Raw genomic sequence first — 25,001 nt, forward strand, 5'->3', positions numbered from 1 at the left:
AACTGGACGAGTATTGCCCCTAGTCCCGTAGGACTAGCATCTGCTATCACGGCAGTCCGATCGTCGACGTTGTAGAAACCCAAATAACCGATATCGCTCATTGCCGCTTTTATCTTTTTGAATGCGACCGATTGTTCATCTTTCCATTCAAATACGCTGTCCTTCAAAAGTAGTCGTCGTAGAGGTTCGTCGATCGTTGCAAGATTGGGTATAAACTTGTTTAGGTAGTTCGCCAACCCCAAAAAACTGCGAACTACCGTCTCGTTTTGTGGATTCAGAGGGTTTGATTCCTTGATTGCAAATTTGGTGCCCCAGAAAGTCTAACTCAGTTACCCTGAACTTGCATTTGTCCCAGTTCAGCTCGACGGATCTGTTTTTGAGTAGCGACAAGACCTGAAATTAATGAATCAAACACAATAGTACTCGAATCAACAAATCTTTGCTTTATTTAAAAAGAACGAATTCAAGTTAAATCCAATTGCCAAAAAAAATCAGAAATCAAAATCACGCTACCTTCTCCAGACGCTCATCGTGCTCCTTCACGTCTTTTCCCTCCACGATGACATCGTCCAAATACCAGTGGGTCCCAGGGCATCCCGCCAGGATCTCATCCATGGCCTTCTGGAATAGCTCCGGTGCCGTCACCAAGCCGAATGGAAGACGTTTAAAGCGGAAGAAACCTCAACTTGTAATGAATGTTGTGGCATCCCGCAAGCTCAACCTGCAGGAATGCTTCCCGGATGTCTAACTTGCTCCAAACTCGACCTTTTCCTAAGCGCATGATGTAATCGTCAACGACAGGCATTGGATGGTGCTCCCTTAACACGGTCTCGTTGACACGACGTAGGTCGAGGCACAAACGCGGTTCGCCATCTGCTTTGCCGACGATAACCAGCGGGGATACCCAACTAGTCGGTCCCAATTTCAGTTCAATAATGTCTCGTCGGAGTAGCTGGTCAATTTTTCGATTAACCGCTTCTTCTAGCGGCGCCGGAATCCTACGCACCGGCTGGAATACAGGAACGGCGTCCGGATCCATGTGGATATGCGCTTTTATTCCTCGTATCTTAGTGAAAGGTTCAACTGTTTCTTCCAAGCGATTTACCTGCAGCCCAACACGCAAAACGCCCACTTCCTTTGCGGTGGCATCGCCGAGCAAGCATCGCTGTCCTCCCTCAACGACTAGAAACTCGGCACGCACCTCACGATCTTCGACAGCGACGATAGCTTCAAATGATCCCAGTATCTTCAGAGGTCTGTCGCTTCCGTAAGCCTTCAAGATGCGAGACGATCCCTTCGTCGATGATAACACGGCGACGTTTTGTGCTTTCAACTCGGTCCAAGCGGCATCACTGATTAGATTTGCGTCGGACCCTGAATCGACCAGCATGTCCAATTTTACGCCGCCTACGACACACTGGATGATGTTTGCCTCATTTCCAGTGTAAAATGCGTAATACACCTTTTCATGTGCATTCGTCATATCACGTTCGTTTCTATCCTCGAACTTATCCTCGTTGTTATCGCTCGAACTTTTGTCTCGATCGGTTTCTGCACGGCATCGCTTTTTCGCTTTCGGCACATTTTCTCGAAATGGCCATAGCTTCTGCAATTTCGACATTGTTTACCACGCGCAGGACACGATGTGGCCGCTGCAATGTGCCCTTTACGTCCGCAATTGTAACAGCCTGACGCTGATCTGACCTCGGATCTGACTTCGGACTTCTTTACGTTTTTCGTATTTGACGAGAATCGCTCAACCTTGTAGATCTTCTCCGATGGCTTGGACGAAACAATTTCTTCTACCTGTTGATCAACTCCCTCTTGTGATATGCCAAGCGCCTCAATTTCTTCGAATGGAAGATCCTTCAGCAGGATTCTCCTACGAACTTCATTGGAGGTACAACCTTCGACCACGGCGTCCGTCAGGTAGATTTCGGTGAGCACCTTCGATATTTCTGGGCCGTATTTCTCGAAACCGCATTCTGCCGCCTGTTGCTTTAAACGAATGACGTAATCCGCAAACCGCTCGTTTGCCTTTTGCTTCATTTGTCGCAACTTCCTTCGCTCTGACGTGCTCATATGCCTCGGTTCGAAAAACTCATCTAACTTCTCGATGGCTGCATCAAAACCCCAATTCAGTGCTACCACCGGTACGGTGTTGTGGTCTTTGAGGTTTCTGAATACAGTTTGCAGGGCTGGCCCGCCGAAATGCAACAACTTCGCTCGCATGACTTTTTGGTCGGATATTCCGTAAGCGGCGAAGTAGCACTCAAGGGATTCCTTCCATGCTCGCCATTCCTTCGCTAATTTGCTTGTTTCGATCTGATTGCATCGAAACGGCGGTACTGGGCGCATTTCTTCCATCTGAAATGAAACAATTTGTCTCATTACTAGATTGCAATCTTCATGCTTCAGTGCATAAGCTACTTCTGCCCGAATATCAATCAACCAAATCAGAGAGTAATGCTTAGCTCAAACTGTACGACTTTTTCAGTACTGGAGAATTCTCTAATTTTCCACAACTCGCAAGATTTTTCTCGTTCGGAACAATTTATCCATTTCAAATTAACATGAGAAATCTCACATCTCAAAAGTATCATCTACCGTAACGTCTGCCCAGGGAGTCGCAATTACTTGAAATACAAGGAGAACTCAAAAATCTCGCTTTCCTGGAAAGACTCCATACAATCTTCGCCATCGCATATTAACACGGAGAAATCCAAAGAATTCTCGCGTTACCGGGTAAATACCTAATATTTACGCCAACTTCAGAGAAATCTGCACTACTCTTTGCAACACAAGGAGAACTCAGAAAATTCTCGCTTTTCTGGAAATCTTCGCCATTAACACGGATAAATCCAAAGATGTCTCGCTCTCCGGGAAAATTCTAACAATTTTCGCCAACCAGAGAAGCCTTCACCCCTCTTTGCTACTCCAAAAAAAAAATCTTGTTTATTTTCCTTCAGCTCAAAACACAACAAAAAACTGATCTGTCAGTGTTTTTGTTTACCCACTGTAAAGTTCCACTTGTCAACAAAGCTTGTAGCATAACCTCTACCGCAGTCAAAAGCATCCAAAACATCACACTTTCCTACAAGAGAAAACTGGCGCTCCGCACTTTTGCGGTACCCCACACCGAAACATTCCAATGAAAACACACTCGAAGCTTTCCCACAGAAACTTTTGCAGCTTATTACCTTCCGCGTGTGGTTCTGTCCACCTCGTCGCCAATTGTAGAATCTCTGTCTGGTTCTCGAATCCCGGAATCCGTATTTCAAACTTCTAATGTGCTCCGCTGGTCACGTTCGCTTCCCTCCAACGCGCGTGTCTCTCCGTTGTTTTTCAGCAGTCCAACTGTCAAAACAAGAACAAGGTTTTTCCATCCCAGGTAAGGATCTTCCAATAGCAATCTCATATTATCTCCCAGGTATGCTCAATACACTACAGATCCTGTACACCTCCGGTGGTGCAAAGGGCCGACTTGAAAGATCTCCATCCTGAGCGTTGCCCGGCTATCGCTTTAACCTGATGCCAGGTTAGATTTCGGTCGACTTCTTTTATTTCTTTATTGAGGCTTCGCCGCCATGACCCTCTGGCTCTGCCTCAGCTGCAATGTCCCGCTGGGTTGCAATCTAATGCTTGTTTACAGATTTCGTTTCCGCTCCTACGTAGAGTGTGGCCGACCCAGCCCCACTTCCAATCCCGAATTCCGAATGGCTCTAAGGATCGCTTGATAACTCCTGCAGGTAAGATAGGAACACCGTCAGTCCGCATGAAGCAGTCGTTAGCGATTACGCAAACATCTGACTCCCAACGACTTCTCGGAGGAGTTGGAGATCTCAGCTGGCGAATTGACGGCCTATATGAAATCGTCGAAAAACATGAAGGCCCCAGGCTTCGATGACATTCTGAATCTCGAGTTCCAACACATGAGTGCTCCGCTTTCCGAGCATATTTCGCTGATCTTTAATCAGTGTCGCCGGCTCAGCTACTTCCCATCGTCCTGGAAGTCAGCGAAAGTCATCCCCATCCGGAAGCCTGAGAAGGATCCTTCTTCCCTCAAAAGTTATCATCCCATCAACCTTCTCTCAGGGTTATCCAAGCTATTCGAAAAAGCGATTCACCACCGGTTACTTGAGTCTGCCGAACAACATAACATCTTACGCGAGGAGCAGTTTCCGACGTGGTCGATCAATCGTACACCAACTGACTCGAGTAACAAAGGCCTCAGACGGAACACACCCGAAATTTCCGCCAGCTACCTGATGAAAATGGGATTTTGAGTAAATTTCAGGGTATCAAGATTTCATTCAGATTGCCAGGAAGGGTGACTGCCGCGTTTTGCCGGGATGCTTTGACAAGACTGTAGGAAATGAAACGTCTCCCCATAAGTGATGATAAATCACTGGATGAGATCAAGATGGAAATTTCACAATTGCTTGGATTTACGCTAGTCCAAGTAGTTAAAATGAAGAAGAAATCCCACTCTGGTTCTTTTCAGAGAGGGATTTCCCAAGAATTTTATTTAGTTCACTCCAACAAAAGTGAACTAAATAATATGAATAGTTTGGAAAAGGAATGCATTATGACCCATGTCCGTGTTACATGGGAACATTTCCGCAGGCCTGGGGGAAATTTCCAAAACCCCACTCAGTGCCGTAAAGTGCCAAAAGTGGGGTCATGGAACTAAACACATTGACACATGGATGCTATTTTTGGCATTATTTGTGGTGGAATTTCTCACGCCAAGGACGACTGTCCTGTGAGAGAAGATTCTAATAAATTTAAATGTGCCAATCATGGGGGCAATCACAAGTTCAATTTCTGGGAATGCCGGATCGAAATGTGATAACCGCAGCTCTTGGTAGGTGCGTGTGCACACCATGGAGATCTGACAAGAAGAGGTCGAGTCATGGCTTGCTGCTCACTGATTGATGAGGTGTTAATATAATCACACGCTGATGGTAACTTACTCAAACCCCACAACTCCCGTTAGTTCCAAGGCCCTATGAGCTAAAGTTGACCCATTGCTCCCCCCATACAGCATTGGCCCCTTATTGCACTGTTTGATTCTTCTGAATGGCAGATGTTTGATCGTTTGATTTGAGCGACAAACACGAGCACTGGTCACTTGTAGTGATATCTGATATGTATCAGAAACGATAGAACAAGCCGTTGACAAACTCCAGTTGTCGATGGTTGCCATCCACACACGATAAAGCCCTCAGCAATGCCTTGAACTTAACCGTCAACGAACAGCTTGTCGGCTCGGCGAAAAATCACACGTTCAATGTTCATTAATTAATCAATGCCAGATGCGAAACTTAATGACATATGAATGAGATTAAGGTGCAATTGTACAAACGGTGCATCGCGCCGCGATCCTTCTTATTCTTTTTTTTTGCCTCGAACCATGCTGCTGCAACCGGGAGGTGTACTAACATGATACCTACATTAGAGCGAAGGAAAACTAAACGGAACGAGCGGCAAATATATCTACTGGGAAGACATAATCGGAACAGATCAGAGTGCGGGAAAACAGATCTCAGGTTCGAGAGAAATTAATCTTCGATAAACGCACGACATAAAGGCATTAAATCAGGATTGCAATCGTATTATGTAGAGTAGAGGTAGTTATCCCATCAAGTGAATCGGGCGGGAAAATGGTGATTGGGTTGATTCTCACACAAATTAGACCTCTAGAAATTGAGAAGCGATACAATTTAGCAGTCGTCTGTAGAAGCGATTTAGCGACATCCATGGCATGATGGGGAAGTGCTTTCTTCGTACGTTTGTAGCTTGCTGCATATATCGTCGTGTCAGGGTCCACTGAGCTATGAACAACTCATCATTTTAGCACTTGAAACTAAGAGGCTAATATTTTCATCATAAAATTTCTCTTAGTGGGTCATTGAAGAAAAGATACATTTTACTATTAAAATCGCAATATAAGAGGTGTAAAACGTTTGGATTTCTTCCTTTGTTTCTTCTTCTTCTTCTTTTTCTTCTTATTGGCATTACATCCCCACGCTGGGACAGAACCGCCTCGCAGCTTAGTGTTCATTCTTCCTTTGTTTATTGGTCTAATATTCATTTACTTTCCTGGCATACGGGTTACCGTGATCAAAATAATATTCATAAGCTAATTTTGCCGTATTAACAAAATACATATATGATGCGGCAATATAACAATACCCTTGTACAAACCCCACTTGAAATGTAACTTGAATTGAACAGGAAATACAGTTGAATGGAAGAAAGGAGCAAGTTTCTGGGGGAGAAGTCCTAAATGAGGACTTCAATACGCCAAAGGCGAAACACAGAGTTGACTGTAAAAACCGCGTATAATTTTTGTTCGTTACTAAGAAATCTAAGCCGTTTTCAAATAATAGAAACTCGGAAGTAGCGAGAGGGAGTTTGTTTGAATTTAAGATGAAATAAAACGGATAATAAAAAAAACGGACCAAAACGATCGCATTTGATGCAGTGAGATTTTCGATTCCTTTTAATCAGACACTTTTATGATGGTAAAAACCCAGATTAATCTACCTAGCGGTGATGGAGCCTTTCTCGTGTGTTATAAAGCTAGTGTTTTGGTCATAACTTTTGAGCCCATAGTCAGATATGGCCATTCAATAGGAAACAATGGGAAAGGATTCCGTGTCGAATGCAATCTGTTGCGAGCAAATCGGTTAAGAACAAATGGCGAAAAAATGAGTAAGAAATTTTTACGTGCTCATTTTTGGTATAACAAAATTTATTTTGGCCAATTTTCAATAGGAAACAATGGGACATGATTCTGCGTCGAATGCAACTTGTTGCGAGCAAATCGATTAAGGATAAGTGCCTAAAAAATGAGTGAGTTTTTTTACGTGTTTTGCGCACAGACATACACACACACAGACACACACACGTCGATTGGTATACAACACTATGGGTCTGCGGGCCTCCTATAAAAAGTTCGTTTTTGTAGCGTATACTTTGTATACGAGAAAGGCAAAAAACAAGCAAAGCCGTTAAATATTCGATGACATTTTGATATGGTGACTGGTAAAGCTTATCTAAAGACATGATGAATACGAGAACCTGCATCGAGGGATTTCAGTAATGATGGCAACTGATCTACTTCAAAGTTTCAATTTATTGGCCTAACCACGTCAACCAATGCCACCAAACTACCCACTTCAGGAATTGATATATCTTGATCCGAACCTAGAGTTGATTTTCTCTTCATTCATCTTGGTCAAATCGCTATTTCTGTCTTCTACCAATTTAAACCACCGACCAAGGTCCAATGGCAATTCCGAAGGTCATTCGATTTACTCGAAAGAGGGGTTTTTCTTGATGCGACTACGTCCGATCCACTAGTGCATGAATTCACAACAAAGAATTCTGGATTTTTTTGAAGGTTCACATGCACCATTGGATTTTTTTTATTATTTCAGAAAATTGTTAAAATTTCTAAAACAGGGATTTTTGAAACAGTGATGGTGGTGGTCTTTTTTCAATAATCCTTACTTCCTACTTATTGGAACATATGCAGATTTTAAAGGCTGAAAAAAAACTTTCGTTTATTTGGAAGGCTTATTTGCCGTTGAGCGTTAAGGTTACGGAGCCAAAAGCATGTTTTAATTACAATTTTTCGTTATTCTCATGCACTAATGTTAGTTCTGCGGAACCGAAAGACTCGCAATTTGGTTATGGAATACAATAATACAGTAAGAAAGGAAGGGAATTTAAGGTGCTTAAGTATTAACGATGCTGATGTTCACATAGTTGCCAACAGGACGAACAAACATTTTTTTGGGGGACAACATCGAGAGGATGACATATGAAAGGGAAACGACAGACATTAAAATGGAAAACAAGAGGAGATATACGTGATGGAGTATGCAGACAAGAGGATGGCCGGAGTTTGATTACATTTTTACATTGAGAGTTGCTCAAACATTTGTTAACAAGGGACATGAGATCAAGACCCGCCAACATTTCCCTAATAATAGGCTTTGGTTGTTTTCTTCGGACCCGGAGATGTTCTTTTAGCGCAGATCTGGGGCCACGATGCTCCTCGCATGCCCACTAGAGTGATTCAAATTTTGGCTTTTTTGCCCCCCGATGTTTGAACGATTGCATTTGCCATTTTAATAATCCTCCTAATTTTTTTTAGCAATTTTGGATGTAATTTGATTGTGCACACGTCATTTGAAGTTTGTATGGAAATTACTGTGAAAACTGACCCTTATGTGGAAGACCGTTCCATGAGGTTTCCCATGAACTATTTAAATATAATCAACACATTGCATACACAGAATACTTCTCAAGCTGAAAGGCAGTCGTTGTTACGAAGCGATTTCTCGTTTGGAAGCAAAGTTTTGAAGAAAACAAAATGCTCATTATTGATATTGATGTGATTCTTTTACGGGTTAAATTTAATTTGCCACGATTGGGGATTTCCCCAATAACATTTCGGGCGACCATCAAATCGTTTCTCAACAAAGACGGCCTGTTCCTTGTAAAATTTCTTATGTTGCCGATGTACTCATATATTTTTAGAGCTTAAAGGGAAGCGTTGGCGAACGGTTTTCCATGAAAGTTACTGTTTTCATAGCAATTTTCATACATACTTCAAACCGCGCGTGCTCACTCAATTTACTTCCAAATTAGCTAAAAATTTAGGTGGGTTAATAAAAAGGCAAATGCAATCGTTTAAGCATGGGGGAGCAAAAAAGTCAAAAATTGAATCACTCTAATGCCCACACGACGTGATCAATATCCTGGTAACCCTCGCCGCAAACATAGAGATTGACTTCCAAGAGCCTCACTCTGATAAGATGTGCATTTAGAGTGTAGTGATTGGACATTAGACGTCACTTGGTTCGAATGAAGTCTCGTCCTATATTAAATTTTTTGCAGGGGGAGAATGCGGAGCACTGAATCCCTACCCCGACATGTGCTGGTTCTAAAATGTAAACAACAGTGTTAATTCTCTACCACCTTTTTGTTATGGCGAGGTAATTTTTATGCACACTTTTGTTTTCGATATTTTATCAAAATTAAACACTCAATCATGCAGCAATATAACGATGTGGTATGCTTGAGATACCTGCTTGATTAAAGAGACTCGAAAAAGAATTTATTTGCAGTAACTAACCGAATATAAAAATGTTCGCATTAACGATTGCGCCCTAACAGTGGTTCTAAGCTTCGATGCAGAGTACACGAGCTTTGTTCGCTAGTGACAGGCGTATGGGGCCCTTGATTTTTGAACCATAGACGCTTCGACACCTGCGGGCGAATTGAATACAGCTACGGGCGAATTGAATAATCTACCCAACTCCCCATTTCTGATACCAGCTGATCCAGGTTTCCTGACGAACTATTAGGAATTTCCGATCATAAACATCACCTTCCATAGCGCCTACCTTATCCAAAGAGTCCGCTTCCCAGGATCGAGCTATGAGAATTAATTTCAAAAATATCTCAGTTCTTATCATGCTATTTGTTTTGAACATGCTTGAAAGTGAGGGGCGCCCAATAACGATTTCGCCAAGGGCGCTGGGAGTCCAAGCTACGGCTCTGTGTACATATATGTTTTGGAATGTATGTGGCAAATACCATGTATAAGTTTTTCTTTATCCCAAGCAACCAGAAGTTCAGATTTTACTTAAATTTACTCTTAACCGAACTAATTGGTTCACTATGGTTCACATCAAGTTCCAAGCATCCTTAACGAAACTTTAAAGTTCACTTTAAAGTTTACATAATTTTTTTACCGATCTCAACAAAATGTCAAACTTTTACCGAAAATCGCACAGCCGTGCCCCAGCAAACATGTTTTTTGCTGAGATTTCTGTCAAAATTGCTGATAATCAGCAAATAATTTGCCGAAAATCAGCTAACAAACGCTATTTTTCCCGAAATATCAGTTTTTATTTTGCTGGCGCACGGCTGTGCGGATTTTTGCCGAGCTGCAGAAATAAAAACTGAGTGTGTTCACTTAAAGTTCCGTTACATACAAAAATTACTTAAAATGAGAGCTGATTAAGCCAAAATAGCCCTTCTTATCCGAACTTCTGGTTGGTGGGATACATATCATTAAGCGCCTGCATTGACAAAAAAGTATTAGAAATCCTAATAATAAATAACATTAATTTTTAACGTGTAGTCAAAACGTGAACGGAACGAGTCGCAATGTTCACAAGACTTGCAGAGCATGCCAAAAGCTTCCGATTAGGGGATTTTTGACGTTTATATCTCTTGTTTATAAAAGGGCACAGACTGCAGTGCGCGAATGACTGAAGAATAACCCTCCTTAATTCGGCGTACAAAATTATGACCCGTATTCTGTTCAACAGATTGAGACCGCTTGAAGAGTCCTTCGTCGGCGAATACCTCCTTAGCCGTGCGGTAATAGTGCGCGGCTACAAAGCAAGACCATGCTGAGGGTGGCTGGGTTCGATTCCCGGTGCCGGTCTAGGCAATTTCCGGATTGGATATTGTCTCGACTTCCCTGGGCATAAAAGTATCATCGTGCTAGCCTCATGATATACGAATGCAAAAATGGTAAGCGAACTGTGGAAGTGCTTAATGGACACTAAGCTGCGAGGCGGCTCTGTCCCAGTGTGGGGATGTAATGCCAATAAGAAAAAGAAGTCGGCGAATACCAAGCAGGTTTTCGTGAGGGCCGATCAACGACGGATCAAATGTTTACCCTGAGACAAATCCTTGATAAATTCCGGGAGTACAACTTGCAGACACATCATCTGTTTATTGATTTCAAGGCGGCGTACGATTCAGTGAAACGGAATGAATTATGGCAAATTATGCTTGAACATGGTTTTCCGGCGAAACTGATACGGTTGATTCGTATAACGTTGGACGGAACGAAATCAAGTGTAAGGGTTGCGGATGAAATATCGACGTCATTTGTTACCTTAGATGGATTAAAGCAGGGTGATGCACTCTCGAATCTACTGTTCAATATAGCGCTCGAGGGAACGATTAGGAGAGCTGGTGTGCAAAGAAGCGACGCCATTATCACAAAATCGCATATGCTCCTGGGATTTGCGGATGATATCGATATTATCGGGATTGATCACCGTGCCGTGGAAGAGGCTTTTGTGCCTTTTAAGAAGGAGACAGCGAGGATTGGACTCACGATCAATACCAGCAAAACGAAGTATATGGTCGCTGGCAATCAACGTGGGTTCATTAGTGGTGGTGGTAGCGAAATGATGCTGGATGTTAAAAAGTTTGAAGTGGTAGAAGAGTTTGTGTATCTTGGAACATTAGTGACGTGTGATAATGATGTTACCCGTATTGCAGCTGCAAATCGGGCTTATTGCGGACTTCGTAACCAGCTTAAGTCCCGTAGTCTGCAAACGAAAACAAAACTCGCGCTGTATAGTACTCTGATTATTCCGGTGGCTTTATACGGCCATGAAACATGGACGTTAAAGGAGGCTGATCGGAGTGCTTCCGGAGTGTTTGAGCGTAAGGTGCTGAGGACAATACTCGGCGGCGTCGCATGAATCACGAACTGTACCAGGTGCATAAAGGGCTGGATATTATTAAGCTTATTCAACACGGCAGACTACGTTGGGCTGGTCACGTGGTTGTATGCCGGAAGAACGTCAAGCGAAGATAATATTTAGTAGAGAACCCGGAAGAGGCCGCAGGCTTCGTGGAAGGCCGCGTACACAATGGCTTTTTGCAGTTGAAGAGGACCTGAGGGCGCTCAATGTTCAGGGCGACTGGAAGCGATTGGCCCAGGATCGAGTCCAGTGGAGAGCCATCTCGAAGTGTTATCCTAATTAGCTGAATATTTGACTTGAGGCTTATTTTAGCATAAGCATTGTGATTCTGGGCTGACCGGTTGAATTTGTGATACTATTTGAAAACATGAAGAGGTCTAATAGATAGTGTAGCTATGTGGGACTGGTAAGGACACTGAGACCACGCGGTAATGTGTGAAGGAGAGCAAAAAGATGATCATGTCTGTTTGCTTATATGACAAAAGTAGTAAGAAAATGTTGGAATACAATATTTGCTACTTTGCGCGTCGGCCAACAGTCTGCCGGTTGCCTCACTGCGTATGCTCTCATTTACTGTTTTATTTTTCGATTCAGGGCGAAGTTATGCAGTTGATGTTCTTTTGGTTTTCGAGGACTCTAGCGAAGTGTTACGTGCGACTTGCTACCAACAAATGGGTCAGCTTTGTTTTCCTTTTGTGATGACCTTTATTTTTCTTTTATTTTCTGCTAATCCAGGGAAAGGTCAGAGCTATTATTATTAAAAATTCATTGGAAGATAAAGATATCAAGTTCGTGAAATCGTTAATTAATTGCTGATCGTATGAATAGCATATTCAAGGCAATGTGGAAGTGAAGTTACGTTCTATCTCTGTGACGAGGGTCTTTTATCTCGAAACGGAACTATTCATCAGTACTATTTAAACAAACAGATCTCTATTATTTTTATTTTTATTTATACACGTTGTGCTTTGTGTTGACATCGTGAAAGATATCTTGAAACGAGGCTTTAACTTATCGCTCATAAAATAAATTCGAATAGAACACTATACCTTTGTTAGTTTAATAAATGATGACGAATGTCGCAGTGTCATGTTTATGTATCTATTTTTGTTTTTATTGTTTATTGTCCTATACTGTTTCCGCAGAAAAAAAAAGTTGGCCCAAATTCTTTTTTTTATTTTTGTCAGTATTTTGTATTTTTAAGCAAACATTTTATATCAGAAACGGATGCGAAAATAATATAAAAATAACATTTGGTGCAGATCGCAATTTACTCACGTACTATGTTAACCGATAAAATGATCAAAAAACTAGGCTGAAGTTATAATAACGTAAGAAAATCGAAAACGTACCATTGCGTAAATGCAGTGAGAAATCAATCATATTTTTGTGCGGACTCAAAGTGAAAATCGTCCAATCTGTCACGGCCTAGATTTTTTCATCTCCAATGTACAGTCACTCTCAAAATTGAGCGTACAGCAAGGATTAGATGAATATATTCGAAAATTTCAAAGGAAATTCAATTGTTGGCTCGGTTGTTTTTAATGCATTTCAATATTCATCCCTTCCTTCAATGTATGCGCACATAAAATGGTTGAAATTTCTTCTCTAAAGTTCATTTATTTGAAAATAATCTCAAAATACGCCTATTAGATGTGACAAAATTGAGCGTACAGCGAATTTTTTTCTATAAAATTTCTTATTATAAACACGATTAATGTCATTTAATGTTATTTTTTCATGATTATATTTATAATAATGAATATCCGCTACTTAAACATTCAATGTTTTTGAATTAAACCATATTTTGGTCAAAATGGCGAACAATTAAGATGTATAAACAATGCTATTTAACAATTCAATGATAATGGGCAAAATAGATGCTTTAAGATATGGATTTCACCGGCATCGTGTCTTATATATGATAGCTAATCGAAATCGAGCGAGACATATGATAAATTTAAGCAAAATCAGTCGGTAAATGTTGAAAACAGATGTAAACATACAGAGAAAACGACAAATGTTGGGAATGGCATATTTCAAATTAAGTATAACTTTATTTAAAAGTCGATGTATAGGTAGCTTATAAGCTCAGGACACTCATTAATAATAATATTAATAAAAGAGCAGCACACGGATACATTATAAGATGTCATTTTATATTTGAAGACTCAGGAACCGTAGGGACAAATTTGGTTGAATCATTTAAATTCACCAAGATATCATTAAATAAGCTGCCGAACTCTTAAAAAAGTTTATTTTTACTCGCCACATGGAAATCATCCAATTGTATCCCTTATGGTAACAGATCGTGGAGTTTAAACCAAAATTAATTATGAAATTACAATTTTAAGCTATATTTTCAATATTCAATCAGATGCGCTCTACGGGGTTAAAAAGCTGATTTTATGTTCGGTACCTTAACAAGCACCTTGTACTTTTAGAATTCGACTGTGAATGATTGGATTCAATAATACTACTCTTAATGATAGACCTGAGACAATAATCGAGCTTTAAAACAAATTTAGGTTAAAGGCATACTAATTTTGAAATATGTCATTCCTAAAATTTGTCGTTTTCTCTGTATGTTTACATCTGTTTTCATCATTTACCGACTGAATTTTCCCAAAATAAACGTATGTCTTGCTCGATTTCGATTATCTATCATATATAAGATACGATGCCGGTGAAACATACAAATTTAAGCATCTATTTTGCCCACAGCATTGAATTGTTAAAAAGCAATGTTCTTACCTCTCACTTGTTCGCAATTTTGACCAAAACATGGTTTAATTTCAAAACATTGAATGTTTAAGTAGCGGATGTTTATTATTATAAGTATAATCATGAAAAAACAATATTAAAATGCATTAATCGTGTTTATAATAAGAAATTTTATAGAAAAAAAAACACTGTACGCTCAATTTTGTCACATCTAATAGGCGTATTTTGAAACTATTTTCAAATAAATGAACTTTAGAGAAAAAATTTCAACCATTTTATGTACGCATACATTAAAGGAAGGGATGAATATTGAAATGCATTAAAAACAACCGAGCCAACAATTAAATTTCCTTTGGAATTTTCGAATATATTCATCTAATCCTTGTGTACGCTCAATTTTGAGAGTGACTGTATCTCGCTGTGGAGGTTCGCAATTCTCTTTTGTCATCCAAAAGCACACGCGATTTTGCGATACGTATCACGATCTTGATTTGGATCGTCGTCGTCATCTTACAGAGACTCAGACCTGGGGCGTCGGTGGTCGGTTGATTGCGATTGGTTCTGCCGGCAGCGCGTTCCACGAACCATAACTTCCTTTTGGTTGTAGAGCTGCGCTTTTCATTCGCTCCGGTTTTCTTCGGAATCATCCATGGCTGCGCGCATCACACTCCAGTCATACATGGCAGGGTGCCATCCAGAAGTTACGCACACTCATTGGCGGAGCCTCAATTAGTAAATAAAAGTAGTTGAAATGAATTTAAGTTGGTATGCAGTTTTAAGAGGTCCCCATGACTCATTGTCAAGTGATTCTTCGTTTTCTAGGCTTCTCTCTAGGTCGCTGAAATTAGATCATAGCCGACATCAACTTAGTGCACTTATCTACAGATATTAATTAAAAGTGTTCGATACCAATCAAAGTCTTAAATATGTATAATTGTGTTGCAAGTACAATGTAACTCTATGCCCACAGAGAATTCTAGAAAATTTCAATCCTGTTTCAATATTCCAATGCTCTAAAAATGATCAAAATTCAGTCGAGTGGTTCCTGGACATCCCCTTCGGCATGCAGCAGGATGCTGTAGTCTGTACGCACATCACGACGAACCAGTTATCGTGCTTCATCGGTACCATACTGAACAGAAATGCAAGCCGAAAAATTGCTTCAAGGCAGCAAACGACACCGAGATCTTGGAAATGTGATCAAATTTGTACCTTATAAAGATTAATGTAGGAAAAAGTGAACCAAACGCCGGGGAAGAAATATTGAATGATATGTCAATAAATTTATGATAGTTTATCGGGTCGATTATTCTCCGGCAGGTTGTTGGCTGGATGCCGCTGTTGTGTATCGATTTTTTTTCGCTTGTACTACGCATCTTGCTTTGCTTTAGTTGTGTATTTATTATTGGTGTAGGGCCTATCCTGCATATTCGGATGGGTTTGCGATAAGAGCCACGACTTCGGAGATATCGACAAGGTTCGGTAATGGACTGCCACACCATCCTTGCGCATACCACCGTCGTGGTCGTTCGCTTATTACATCGATGTTGCTCTTCTTGCGATATGGAACCAAACAACATTATAAAGTGGAATTTTATAAAAATATCACGCCCCTAAGGGAAAATAAAATTTGTTTCGGTTTATTTTCCCCGTCCGACACGCATGTCGCAGGTTTGTGGACTGGGCGAGGCATAACGTAAGGACTTGCATCGTTGTGTCGATTGGTCGGTAGTAGTCATTCTCTACTACAGTTGCTGCAGGCAGCTCCGGTCGTTGTTGGAGGCATAGAGGCGTGAAATACTTATTCTTCCTTTTCTGTACGAAAAAAAAATGAATCATGTCAAAATATTTCAAAACGGTTGTAGCTTTAAATTTTTATTATTATGGATGAAAGAAACATACTTTTTCCCAAAGTGGAAAACAGAGTGAAAGCTCATAATGCAACTTAAATCGAATAAACAATATTCAAGCAGATCAAATATATAGATTGCTAAGAATATTACTTTTTGAGCTTGTTCGGTTGAATATCTTCAATTGACATATGTGCCTTCCATTAAATCGATCAAATATCCAAATCGAAAAAAGGAACCATATCCTATCTTCCTATATCCTATCAGCCAGGAAAACGCATCCTTTGAAAGAAGGGATCATATCGCCCCTTGTCTTAAACCAAGTAAATACTTGAATTGAAAGAAGGAGTCATATAATCTTACATCACCTATTCACATATCTTCCTTTGCCATAACTGGGAAAATGCATTCTCTGAAGAAGGAAGCGTTTTTATAAATTTTACATGACAAAGTTTGCCATCGAAAATGTGCTTACCGGGCTTTACCGGTTTCGAAATTTGAGCGTTTGAAAAATTTCTACCCGTCGAATCTGGGATTCGATTGGAATTTCCCGTCATCAATTTTGCACGGGAATTCAAAACTTTTTTGCGTGAAGAGCATTCCCAGGAATTGGATTTATGATTGCCCCCACAGTTTGCGCACTTAAATTTATTGGAATCTTCTCTCACAGGACATGCGTCCTTGGCGTGAGAGGTTCCACCACAAATCATGCATTTAGCATCCATGTGACAATGTTTGGTTCCATGACCCCACTTTTGGCACTTACGGCACTGGGTAGGGTTTTGAAATTTCCCCAGGCCTGCGGAAATGTTCCCATGTAACACGGACATGAGACATAATACAGGCCTTTTCCAAACTTTTCATATTATTTAGTTCACTTTTGTTAAAATGAACTAAATAAAATTCTTAATGAAATGCCCCTCTGGGAAGTACCAGAGTGGGATTTCTTTTCATCTTAATTACTTGGACTGGTGAAAATCCAAGTAATTGAGAAATTTCAATTTAATCTCATCCAGTGATTTGCCATCACTGGGAGACCTTTCAAGACGACTTTGAACAATCGCTCAGTTTTGTCGTCGTATGTGAAGAATTTATGGCGCTTCTCAGTTAAATAGTGAAGAAGACGTTTGCGATCGTCAAAGGATCCCGGCAAAACGCGGCAGTCACCCTTCTTAGCAATCTGAAATGAAACCTTGATCCCCTGAAGATTACTCAAAATCTCATTCCGGAAGCCAGAAAACTCGGCAACAGATACCACAATTGGCGGAATCCTTTGTTTCTTCGCATGAATCGAATCACCTGGGCTAAAGGTAGATTCGATTTGCTCAATTTCATCATTAATCAAATCGAACTGATTGCTCAGTTCGATAGGAGAAGAAACAATGTCAACATTAGATTTAGAAGGAATATCTGAAGTCTCCAGCTTCCTTCTATTTTTCCGCGCTTGGGCAGGACGGTCTTGAAACCTTGTTTCTTTGAAGGAAGTGGAGAATTCAGAGACTCCCCCTTCCTCTTGTTTTTATTAATGCTCATTGCTGAGCGTGGAGACGTGACCTTCTAAGAGGTTTTTTTTCCCCAGAACGGTGTCCCTGCAGGATTACCACCGCTTGTCGGAATTTTACTTCCGCAAACGGGTCCAACGTAAAACGAAGGCACGGGTCCTTGCAAAGATCGTAACGGGATCAGTGGGTACAAATAGCGCTAAGAAGCACCGTTGAAATTAAAATAGCTTCGGGTAGTATTAAAAACTTCCTTCCGCAAAGAGAGAAAGAACCGCACAGCACGAAAGCACGATGCGGTCTGTTCAAAAGAAATAATTAATCACTTATAAAGGCGATTTCCAATATATTTTTTTCCCAACTAACATACTATTCCTTTCCAGTGCGCTCATGGAGATGCAGAGGATTCCTCGGTCTCTTGTAGCAATGAGTATCGAACTTATTTTCCTCCCTTTATCCTAATTGACTGTGAGGACGTGGCCGGCATCGTTATTGGTCTTGAATTAAAGAAACTCCTTGGTTTAACAGCAACAGAAACAGGGCCTGTCGTCGTCGGCTAGGAATGGCTTGGATGCTGGCTCTATGGCGGCCGGATTTTAATCTGCCGAGGGACGGCGCTGGCCTGGAAGGCTTGGTTGGCAGGAGCGTAGAGGCGACGATAAGGAAAGTTCTGAACAAATTTTTGAAATGACGGTTGTATACTATTTCGCCGAAAAACATTTCGCAGAATTTTTTTACGCGGTACGACATTCCGCGGAATGTATCAACTCTCCGAAACACATTTCGCGGAATGCACCTTTTTTCCGAAAGACATTTCGCGGAATGTACCTTTTCACCGAAAATCATTCCGCGGAATGCCAATTGGCGGAATTCAGTAAGAATAATTATCATTTAAATATTTACCGATTTCTGCTTAATTACATGTAATCTGGGCTATTTTTTTGGATTTAATGTAGACCCGAACCGGACCGTTCCCGAGAATTTTTGCATTCGTAAACCCGTACTCGACCCGAACCCGACCCGACCCGTTAACACCTTCTTTAAATGGATGCATCTACCCGGTATAAGGCGAATGGAGGGGTAACGCCTTCTTTAAATGGATTAAATGGATGCATCTACCTGGTATAAGGCGAAAGAAGTTGATAATGCCTTCTTTAAAAAAGCGCGTCTGCCCGGTATAAGGCGAAGGGAGGGGTAACGCCTTCTTTAAATGGATGCATCTGCCCGGTATAAGGCAAAAGGAGTTGATTATGCCTTCTTTAACAGAATGCGTCTGTCCGGTATAAGGCGAAGACAGGAGTAACGCCTTATTTAAATGGATGCATCTGCTCGGTATAAGGCGAAATGAGTTGATCATGCCTTCTCGAAAAGAACGCGTCTGTCTGGTATAATGCGAAGGGAGGGGTAACGCCTTCTTTAAATGGATGCATCTGCCTTGTATAAGGCGAAAGGAGTTGATAATGCCTTCTTTAAAAGAACGCGTCTTCCCTGTATAAGGCGAAAGGAGGGGTAACGTCTTCTTTAAATAGCCCCTGCCCGGTATAAGGGGCAACTGAACCTACTTCTAAATATTCTGGAAGGCGTTCCTTAGCCGTGCGGGAAGATGCGTGACTTCTAAGCAAGACTATGCTGAAGGAGGCTGGGTTCAACTTCTGGTCGAGTCTTGGAAATTTATCGATTTTTTTTTAGGCTTTTATAAAAGTTTGAACGTGTTAATCTCGTGTTAAACGAATGCAAACAAAAAATGGTAACTTGGCTTAGAAACCTCGCAGGTAGGGGAAGGTGGGTAGACTTGATCCCCGGGGAGACTTGATCACTTCCTGTTTTATCAAAGACTAAAGTAGTTTTGTTCTAGCGTATTTTTAGTATAGATCTTCTAGACAAATGACCTTTATGTGATGAGTTATTTTTTGGATTGATATCCTTATTTATTCTTCCTAGAGGTTTTTTTATTGGCCACTCAAAATTTGAACAACTTTTCATAACAACGACCAAATGCTTTCCTTTTTTGACAGAACAAAGCCATAAATATGCTCCATGGTCTGTACTGATGAAAATGTCAGCATTCCATCAAAGTTTTAGGATATTTCGATTTGAAGTTATTGCCATACAAAAATTTGGCGAAAAAATTCAAAAAAATATAAATCTATTCTCAGGCTTCTATTTTTTTTTGTAAATTTGACAGTTTTGATGAAGGGTGGTCAGGAAAAAATATTTATTACGTAGATATCATAAAAAGGGGATCAAGTCTCCCCTAATTTTCAAATTGCATGTGCTGTCAAATTCAATAACAAAAATCGTTCACGTATACGCACAGCAATTCGAAAATTCCGCGTATTTTGAAAAAAAAAAAAAATTAAAAAACCTGAGGGCACCTTTCTATTTTTATCAAAGCAAGCTCTTGGGAGGGATCAATTTCCCCGAATATTTTAAAGTCGATTTTGACAGCACTCCAAAAATCGATTGTGTATTAATAACAACCTATAACAACAATAATTTAAGGACTGTCATACATCAGCAAACTTAAATACTATATTTCTTAGAGAATCTGTGTGGAAATTGCGTATGTTTATTCTTTTTTGGCTGTGATACATCAGAAATCAGAAAAGGGGATCAAGTCTACCCAGTCTCCCCTAATAATTGAGGGAATGCTGAATGAACAAAGTCTATTACTATTAATATTCCGCGAAATTGGCATTCCGCGAAATGGTACATTCCGCCAAAAGTCATTCGGCGAAAAGGTACAAACCGCCAAATGTCGTACCGCGAAAAGTTACAAACCGCCAAATGTCATTCCGCGAAATGTTCAACCGCGAAAATGAATTCCGCGAAATAGTTTTCGGTATAAATGTTATACAATCGAAATGACATGCAGATGACATTTTACAGTCTGTAGCACATGGAGTATACTGCCGCTCACCGCAAGTCGAGCACATCTGAATTTTGGCAATTTTGAGTAATTAGGGTAAAACGTCCTATTATGGAGGGGTTAAGCACCGTTTCAAAACAAAATTGATTTCAAAAATTCTTCAAAAATTACCTGATGGTCGATTTCCACATTGTAGTAGTTGAATAGGATGCTCGTTAACTATAGTTTCGTAAATATTACGTCAATTGTGCTGAACTTATGTTGTTTTGTTTTTATCACAATAAAAACAAACTACCGCAATAATAGGACGCAGTTGCCTATCGTTGCGATATTTTTTGAAGGTCAGTCCTATTGTTGCGGTATTGCATGTAATTCTTATGGAGAGCGATACCGCAACAATAGGACCTTAGCACTACCGCAATAATAGGCTCAAAGGATTCCAATTTTTAACGAAAAATGTTGATTTTTCATCATTTTGATCGAAATTTTGTCAAACAAAAGTTGTTTTAGTCGTTAACCCGAAGAGTTTTAGCGTACCCACAATTGTTTTTAATGCTATTATATCCAGAATGGACTACTTTAACACTACCGCAACATTAGGACATACCACAACAATAGGACGTTTTACCCTATCATATTTCACCTTATTTTCACATTAGGCTATTCTATTCGAGAGTTTGTTCTAGAAAAGTGGAAAAAATACCAAGTCAAATTGTCCCATATGGAAAAGTAATCGCAAGTCAGCCACATCGAGTCACTTCGAATGCCATACAAATTGATCATATTTGTTCAATACATGTGCTCAGACACCTCTCAAATACAAAAACAAATCATTTTGAAAGCAAAATACGGAAGAAAATTGTGTAAACATTTGTAATTTTAGTTTATTTTGTGGTTGGAAGGTAGGTTGAATTTAAGATTGATGCATAGAGGAATATTATACGTTGCATCAGTAAATTCCAATATAACATGTTGAATCTTGCACGCTACATATACACTGACCCCATAATCATGGGTCACATACTAATATGAGTCATTCCCATTTAATTAACGTGCAAATTTGAGTATATTATATTATTGTTACAAAGTGACCCATATATGTTGGGTCAGTGTAGCAAAAGTTCTTTGGAATATGTTTTAGTTTATGATAATAAAGATTTTTTAAGGTGATGTTTATTTCCCATTTTACTTAATAAACAACGAACTTACTATTGAGAAATCATTCTAATTTCTCACCTAGAGAATGAGTTGGATTTTAAACTGATGAGAATAAGGCGTAATCAACCTATTTCCGAATGTTATTCATATGAGTCGCGATGATATCCTTCAAAATCACAAGCGCATTTTTGAAATCTTAGAATGATTTTATCAACAGATTCATCAGCTAATATAATCATTAACAATAAAAATACTATTATTTGTATTCTCAGCAGGGTTCCCAATGAGTGCAAAAACCAATGATAGTCATGCTTACAGACACGTCCACATGCTAAAACATGGGTGGGCCTTGGGACAAAATGACGAGTAGCAGAAATGACGTAGCGGGATTCTTAAGAAGCATGAGATACATCCTGCAAGCTATGAACCAGAGAAATTCAAAGCCACTAATTTCAAGAAATGATCATTAACTTTCAGAAATCCTCAGAAATGTATATGGATCGCTACGAATTACTTAAAAATCTTATGACCGTTCATGAATGCTCTAAAGTTCCGGGTCTTATTTCGGACAAGATATGTGGAATTAGGGATGATTATGGTTTTACAATGGTGGAAGTCCATCTAATATTTTCTATAAATTCTACCAAGTTTATCTAAACTTCTTCTTCTTCTTCTTCTTCTTCTTCTTCAATGGCTCTACATTCCAACTGGAACTTGGCCTGCTTTTCAACTTAGTATTCTATTAGCATTTCTTCAGTTATTAATTGAAAGCTTTTCTATGCCCGCCATTGCATGAGTATGTATCTTGTGTGGCAAGTACAATGGATACACTATGCCCAGGGTGTCGAGAATGTTTCCAACCCGAAAACATCCTAGACCGGACCAAGAATCGAACTCGCCATCTCCGGATTGGCAATCCTACGCCTTTGCTCACAAGGCTACTGGAGACCCCCTTATCTAAACTTGGTAGAATTTATAACTAAGACTTTTTATAAACTTGTAATTAATCATATTAGCAGATTTCAACAATCTTTATTTCTACTGAAAGTCATATAGAATTTCAAACATTCTTTTGAGAATCCAGTAATATTTTTAAAAGAAACCATTGTGTACTTCCTGGAAATGTTTAATAACCTTAAGGAAAACCATAAAACCATCAAAGCATTTAATTTCTTGGAAAGTCTAAAAATTCTTGATTCCTGAGCCTCTAGACATTCTTGGATTAAAAAATGCTTAGAAAACTTCTTTGATTAAAAATCATTCCCGACTGTCAGGAGACTTTTTGGAAAAGAATACATTCTTTAAAATTCCGGATACCTTCACGATTATCAGTGGGAAATGAAATACTTTCATACTTGTTGAGTTTTGACATCGATACTACATTACCGACATTATATTATGCCTATAACGGACTACCATCACGATATCACGAAAATCTGCGATGTGGGCTTTCAAAGCATCCAAGAGTTTCAAAATGTTCAGATTGCATGCTTCACCATGTTTGTTATTATAGCTTTATTTTTGTTTTTAACAAATTTGAGTTTTGCTCGACGGAATGTGACTGACTTGCGGTTACTTTTCTCATTGAGATGAAAAGTAATCGCAAGTCAGTCACATTGCGATTTCCAACACGGCAAGTGAGTTTTTCACTTTGTTGCCACTATGGTTCATTAAATATTCAAACAATCTTTGGTGTGTGACGTTTAGAGCTGATCAAAATTACTTATACACAATTTTTGACGAGAAAAAATACAAAAACTATGCAAGCAGTTTTCTCATTTGCTCTTTTTTCCAGATGTGCTCGACTTGCGGTTAACGGCAGTATAATTCTCCAGAAAAAATCGCTTGGTTTAAAAATTAACCCGAATTCGGTAACCCAATTTTCCTCTGGTGGAAATACAACAGCACTATCGAAAGAGCTCACGAACAATCTCCATGTCTCCTATCTCGAAGACCATTCCCGCCAATGTCTCTTTCTGGTTCTCACTGTCGCTGCTTGCCTCGTATGCTACCGCTTGGATCTCCTTCATCACTCGTTACCAGCGCGTTTGGTAACCATAATCACCACAGCCAAACGAGCAAATTTTAAATTGCCCTTTGATCTATATCTAAGGTAACGGTACCAATAATGGAGGTATTAAAAGATCCATAAAAGAAAATATTTTTTTAAATTTGATAATTACGGGAAATTTACAACTTTCATATCTTAGCCAATAGATAAACTAATAAATTTGCTAATTTATCTAATGAAATGCGATTGATGTCATTGATGTCTACCAAATATAGCTTGCACCACTAATGGGTACATTGTTCCTTTAGTGGCGGTACAAAATAATATTGGTTCCCATAGTGGTGCTATCCATTGATTTCTTATGAGACACGACACTATTGGTACAGTTGCACCACTATAGGTGCAAGGGAGTCAATTTTATTGAGGAAAATCATTGATTTCAATTATGTTTTCCAGCGAAATCTCAGGATAAGTTGTATTTGACAAAATATTTAAAGCACGACACATCAACTGAAACTATTGTAAAGTGTATAATTATGATAAATCTCATTAAAACCCCACTACCTCCACTATTGGTGCTACCTCCACTAAGGGTACGGTTACCCTATACAAATTTAAGCCCTACGATTCCACACTAATTGCCAAAATAGTTACCGTTCGGTAACACTACGGTAAGTACTACGCAGCGGTTCGTACAAGCCATGGCTGGTTCTTACGGTAGGATTACTGAGAAAGAAGTGCCTGCGAAGATTGCGACAACAAGCGTTTCTGTTAAGATAATTATTTTGAGCTTTTTAGTGGAATGTCTTCACTTGTCATAAGGCGAGTTTGTACAATCCCATTTAATTCCACCACTTAATTTTACCTTGACAGATACGTATTTCGACCTCAACAGTAAGGTCGTCTGCTAAGTGATGAACTTTGTACCCACTTAAAAATCACTATAATAAAGTATAAAAAAAAGTAAGGTCTTCAGTGTCTCGTACTCGTCGAGACGTGGCGTCAATGGTATTGATCGCGACCCATGTTTTGCTCAACTTCTTGGCTAGATGGATGCAGCATAGTGATGTGAGTGAAGGAGATATTTTCAAGTCGGGCAGAGTTCTCATTTAAACCGCGCTTGCTAGATTCTTCAGGGTGGAAGCACCTACTGTGGGTTGTTTTTTCATTTGGAATCGAATCGGCCTAATCTGCTGGAGATTTCCGGAGGAATGTTACTGTTACTTAGGGTGACCATATGATTTTTTTTCCAAAGGAGGACAACTCACCCGAATCGTATTGAAAAAGGAGGACATTTGGTTGAAAAAGGAGGACATAAAGAACACCGATCAATTTTTAGTTTTCAATATGATT

The 25,001-nt window shown here is 39.8% G+C and overlaps 1 protein-coding gene across 1 annotated transcript; it reads right to left on the reverse strand.

The window, feature by feature from the left end:
• Positions 1–664: 664 nt before the first annotated feature.
• LOC134210124 (uncharacterized) lies at positions 665–23,667 on the reverse strand. Its single transcript, XM_062686150.1, has 3 exons — positions 23,566–23,667; positions 1,732–2,367; positions 665–1,606 (listed from the first exon to the last, which is right to left on the reverse strand). The coding sequence occupies exons 1-3, from the start codon at positions 23,665–23,667 to the stop codon at positions 665–667; spliced, it is 1,680 nt and encodes a 559-aa protein (XP_062542134.1).
• Between the last annotated feature and the right edge of the window lie 1,334 nt (positions 23,668–25,001).

Source organism: Armigeres subalbatus, chromosome 2, assembly GCF_024139115.2.
Source record: "Armigeres subalbatus isolate Guangzhou_Male chromosome 2, GZ_Asu_2, whole genome shotgun sequence".
In the NCBI taxonomy this organism is placed as follows: domain Eukaryota; kingdom Metazoa; phylum Arthropoda; class Insecta; order Diptera; family Culicidae; genus Armigeres; species Armigeres subalbatus.

Excerpts from the sequence above, each read along its gene's own strand:
- LOC134210124 (XM_062686150.1), bottom strand. The coding sequence starts at position 23,667 with ATGAAGGAGATCCAAGCGGTAGCATACGAGGCAAGCAGCGACAGTGAG. Across the intron at positions 2,368-23,565 it reads AGATAGGAGACATGGAGATT|ATGGAAGAAATGCGCCCAGT; the intron begins GTTCGTGAGCTC and ends GTTTCATTTCAG. Across the intron at positions 1,607-1,731 it reads TCTCGTCAAATACGAAAAAC|AAGCTATGGCCATTTCGAGA; the intron begins GTAAAGAAGTCC and ends TCGAAATTGCAG.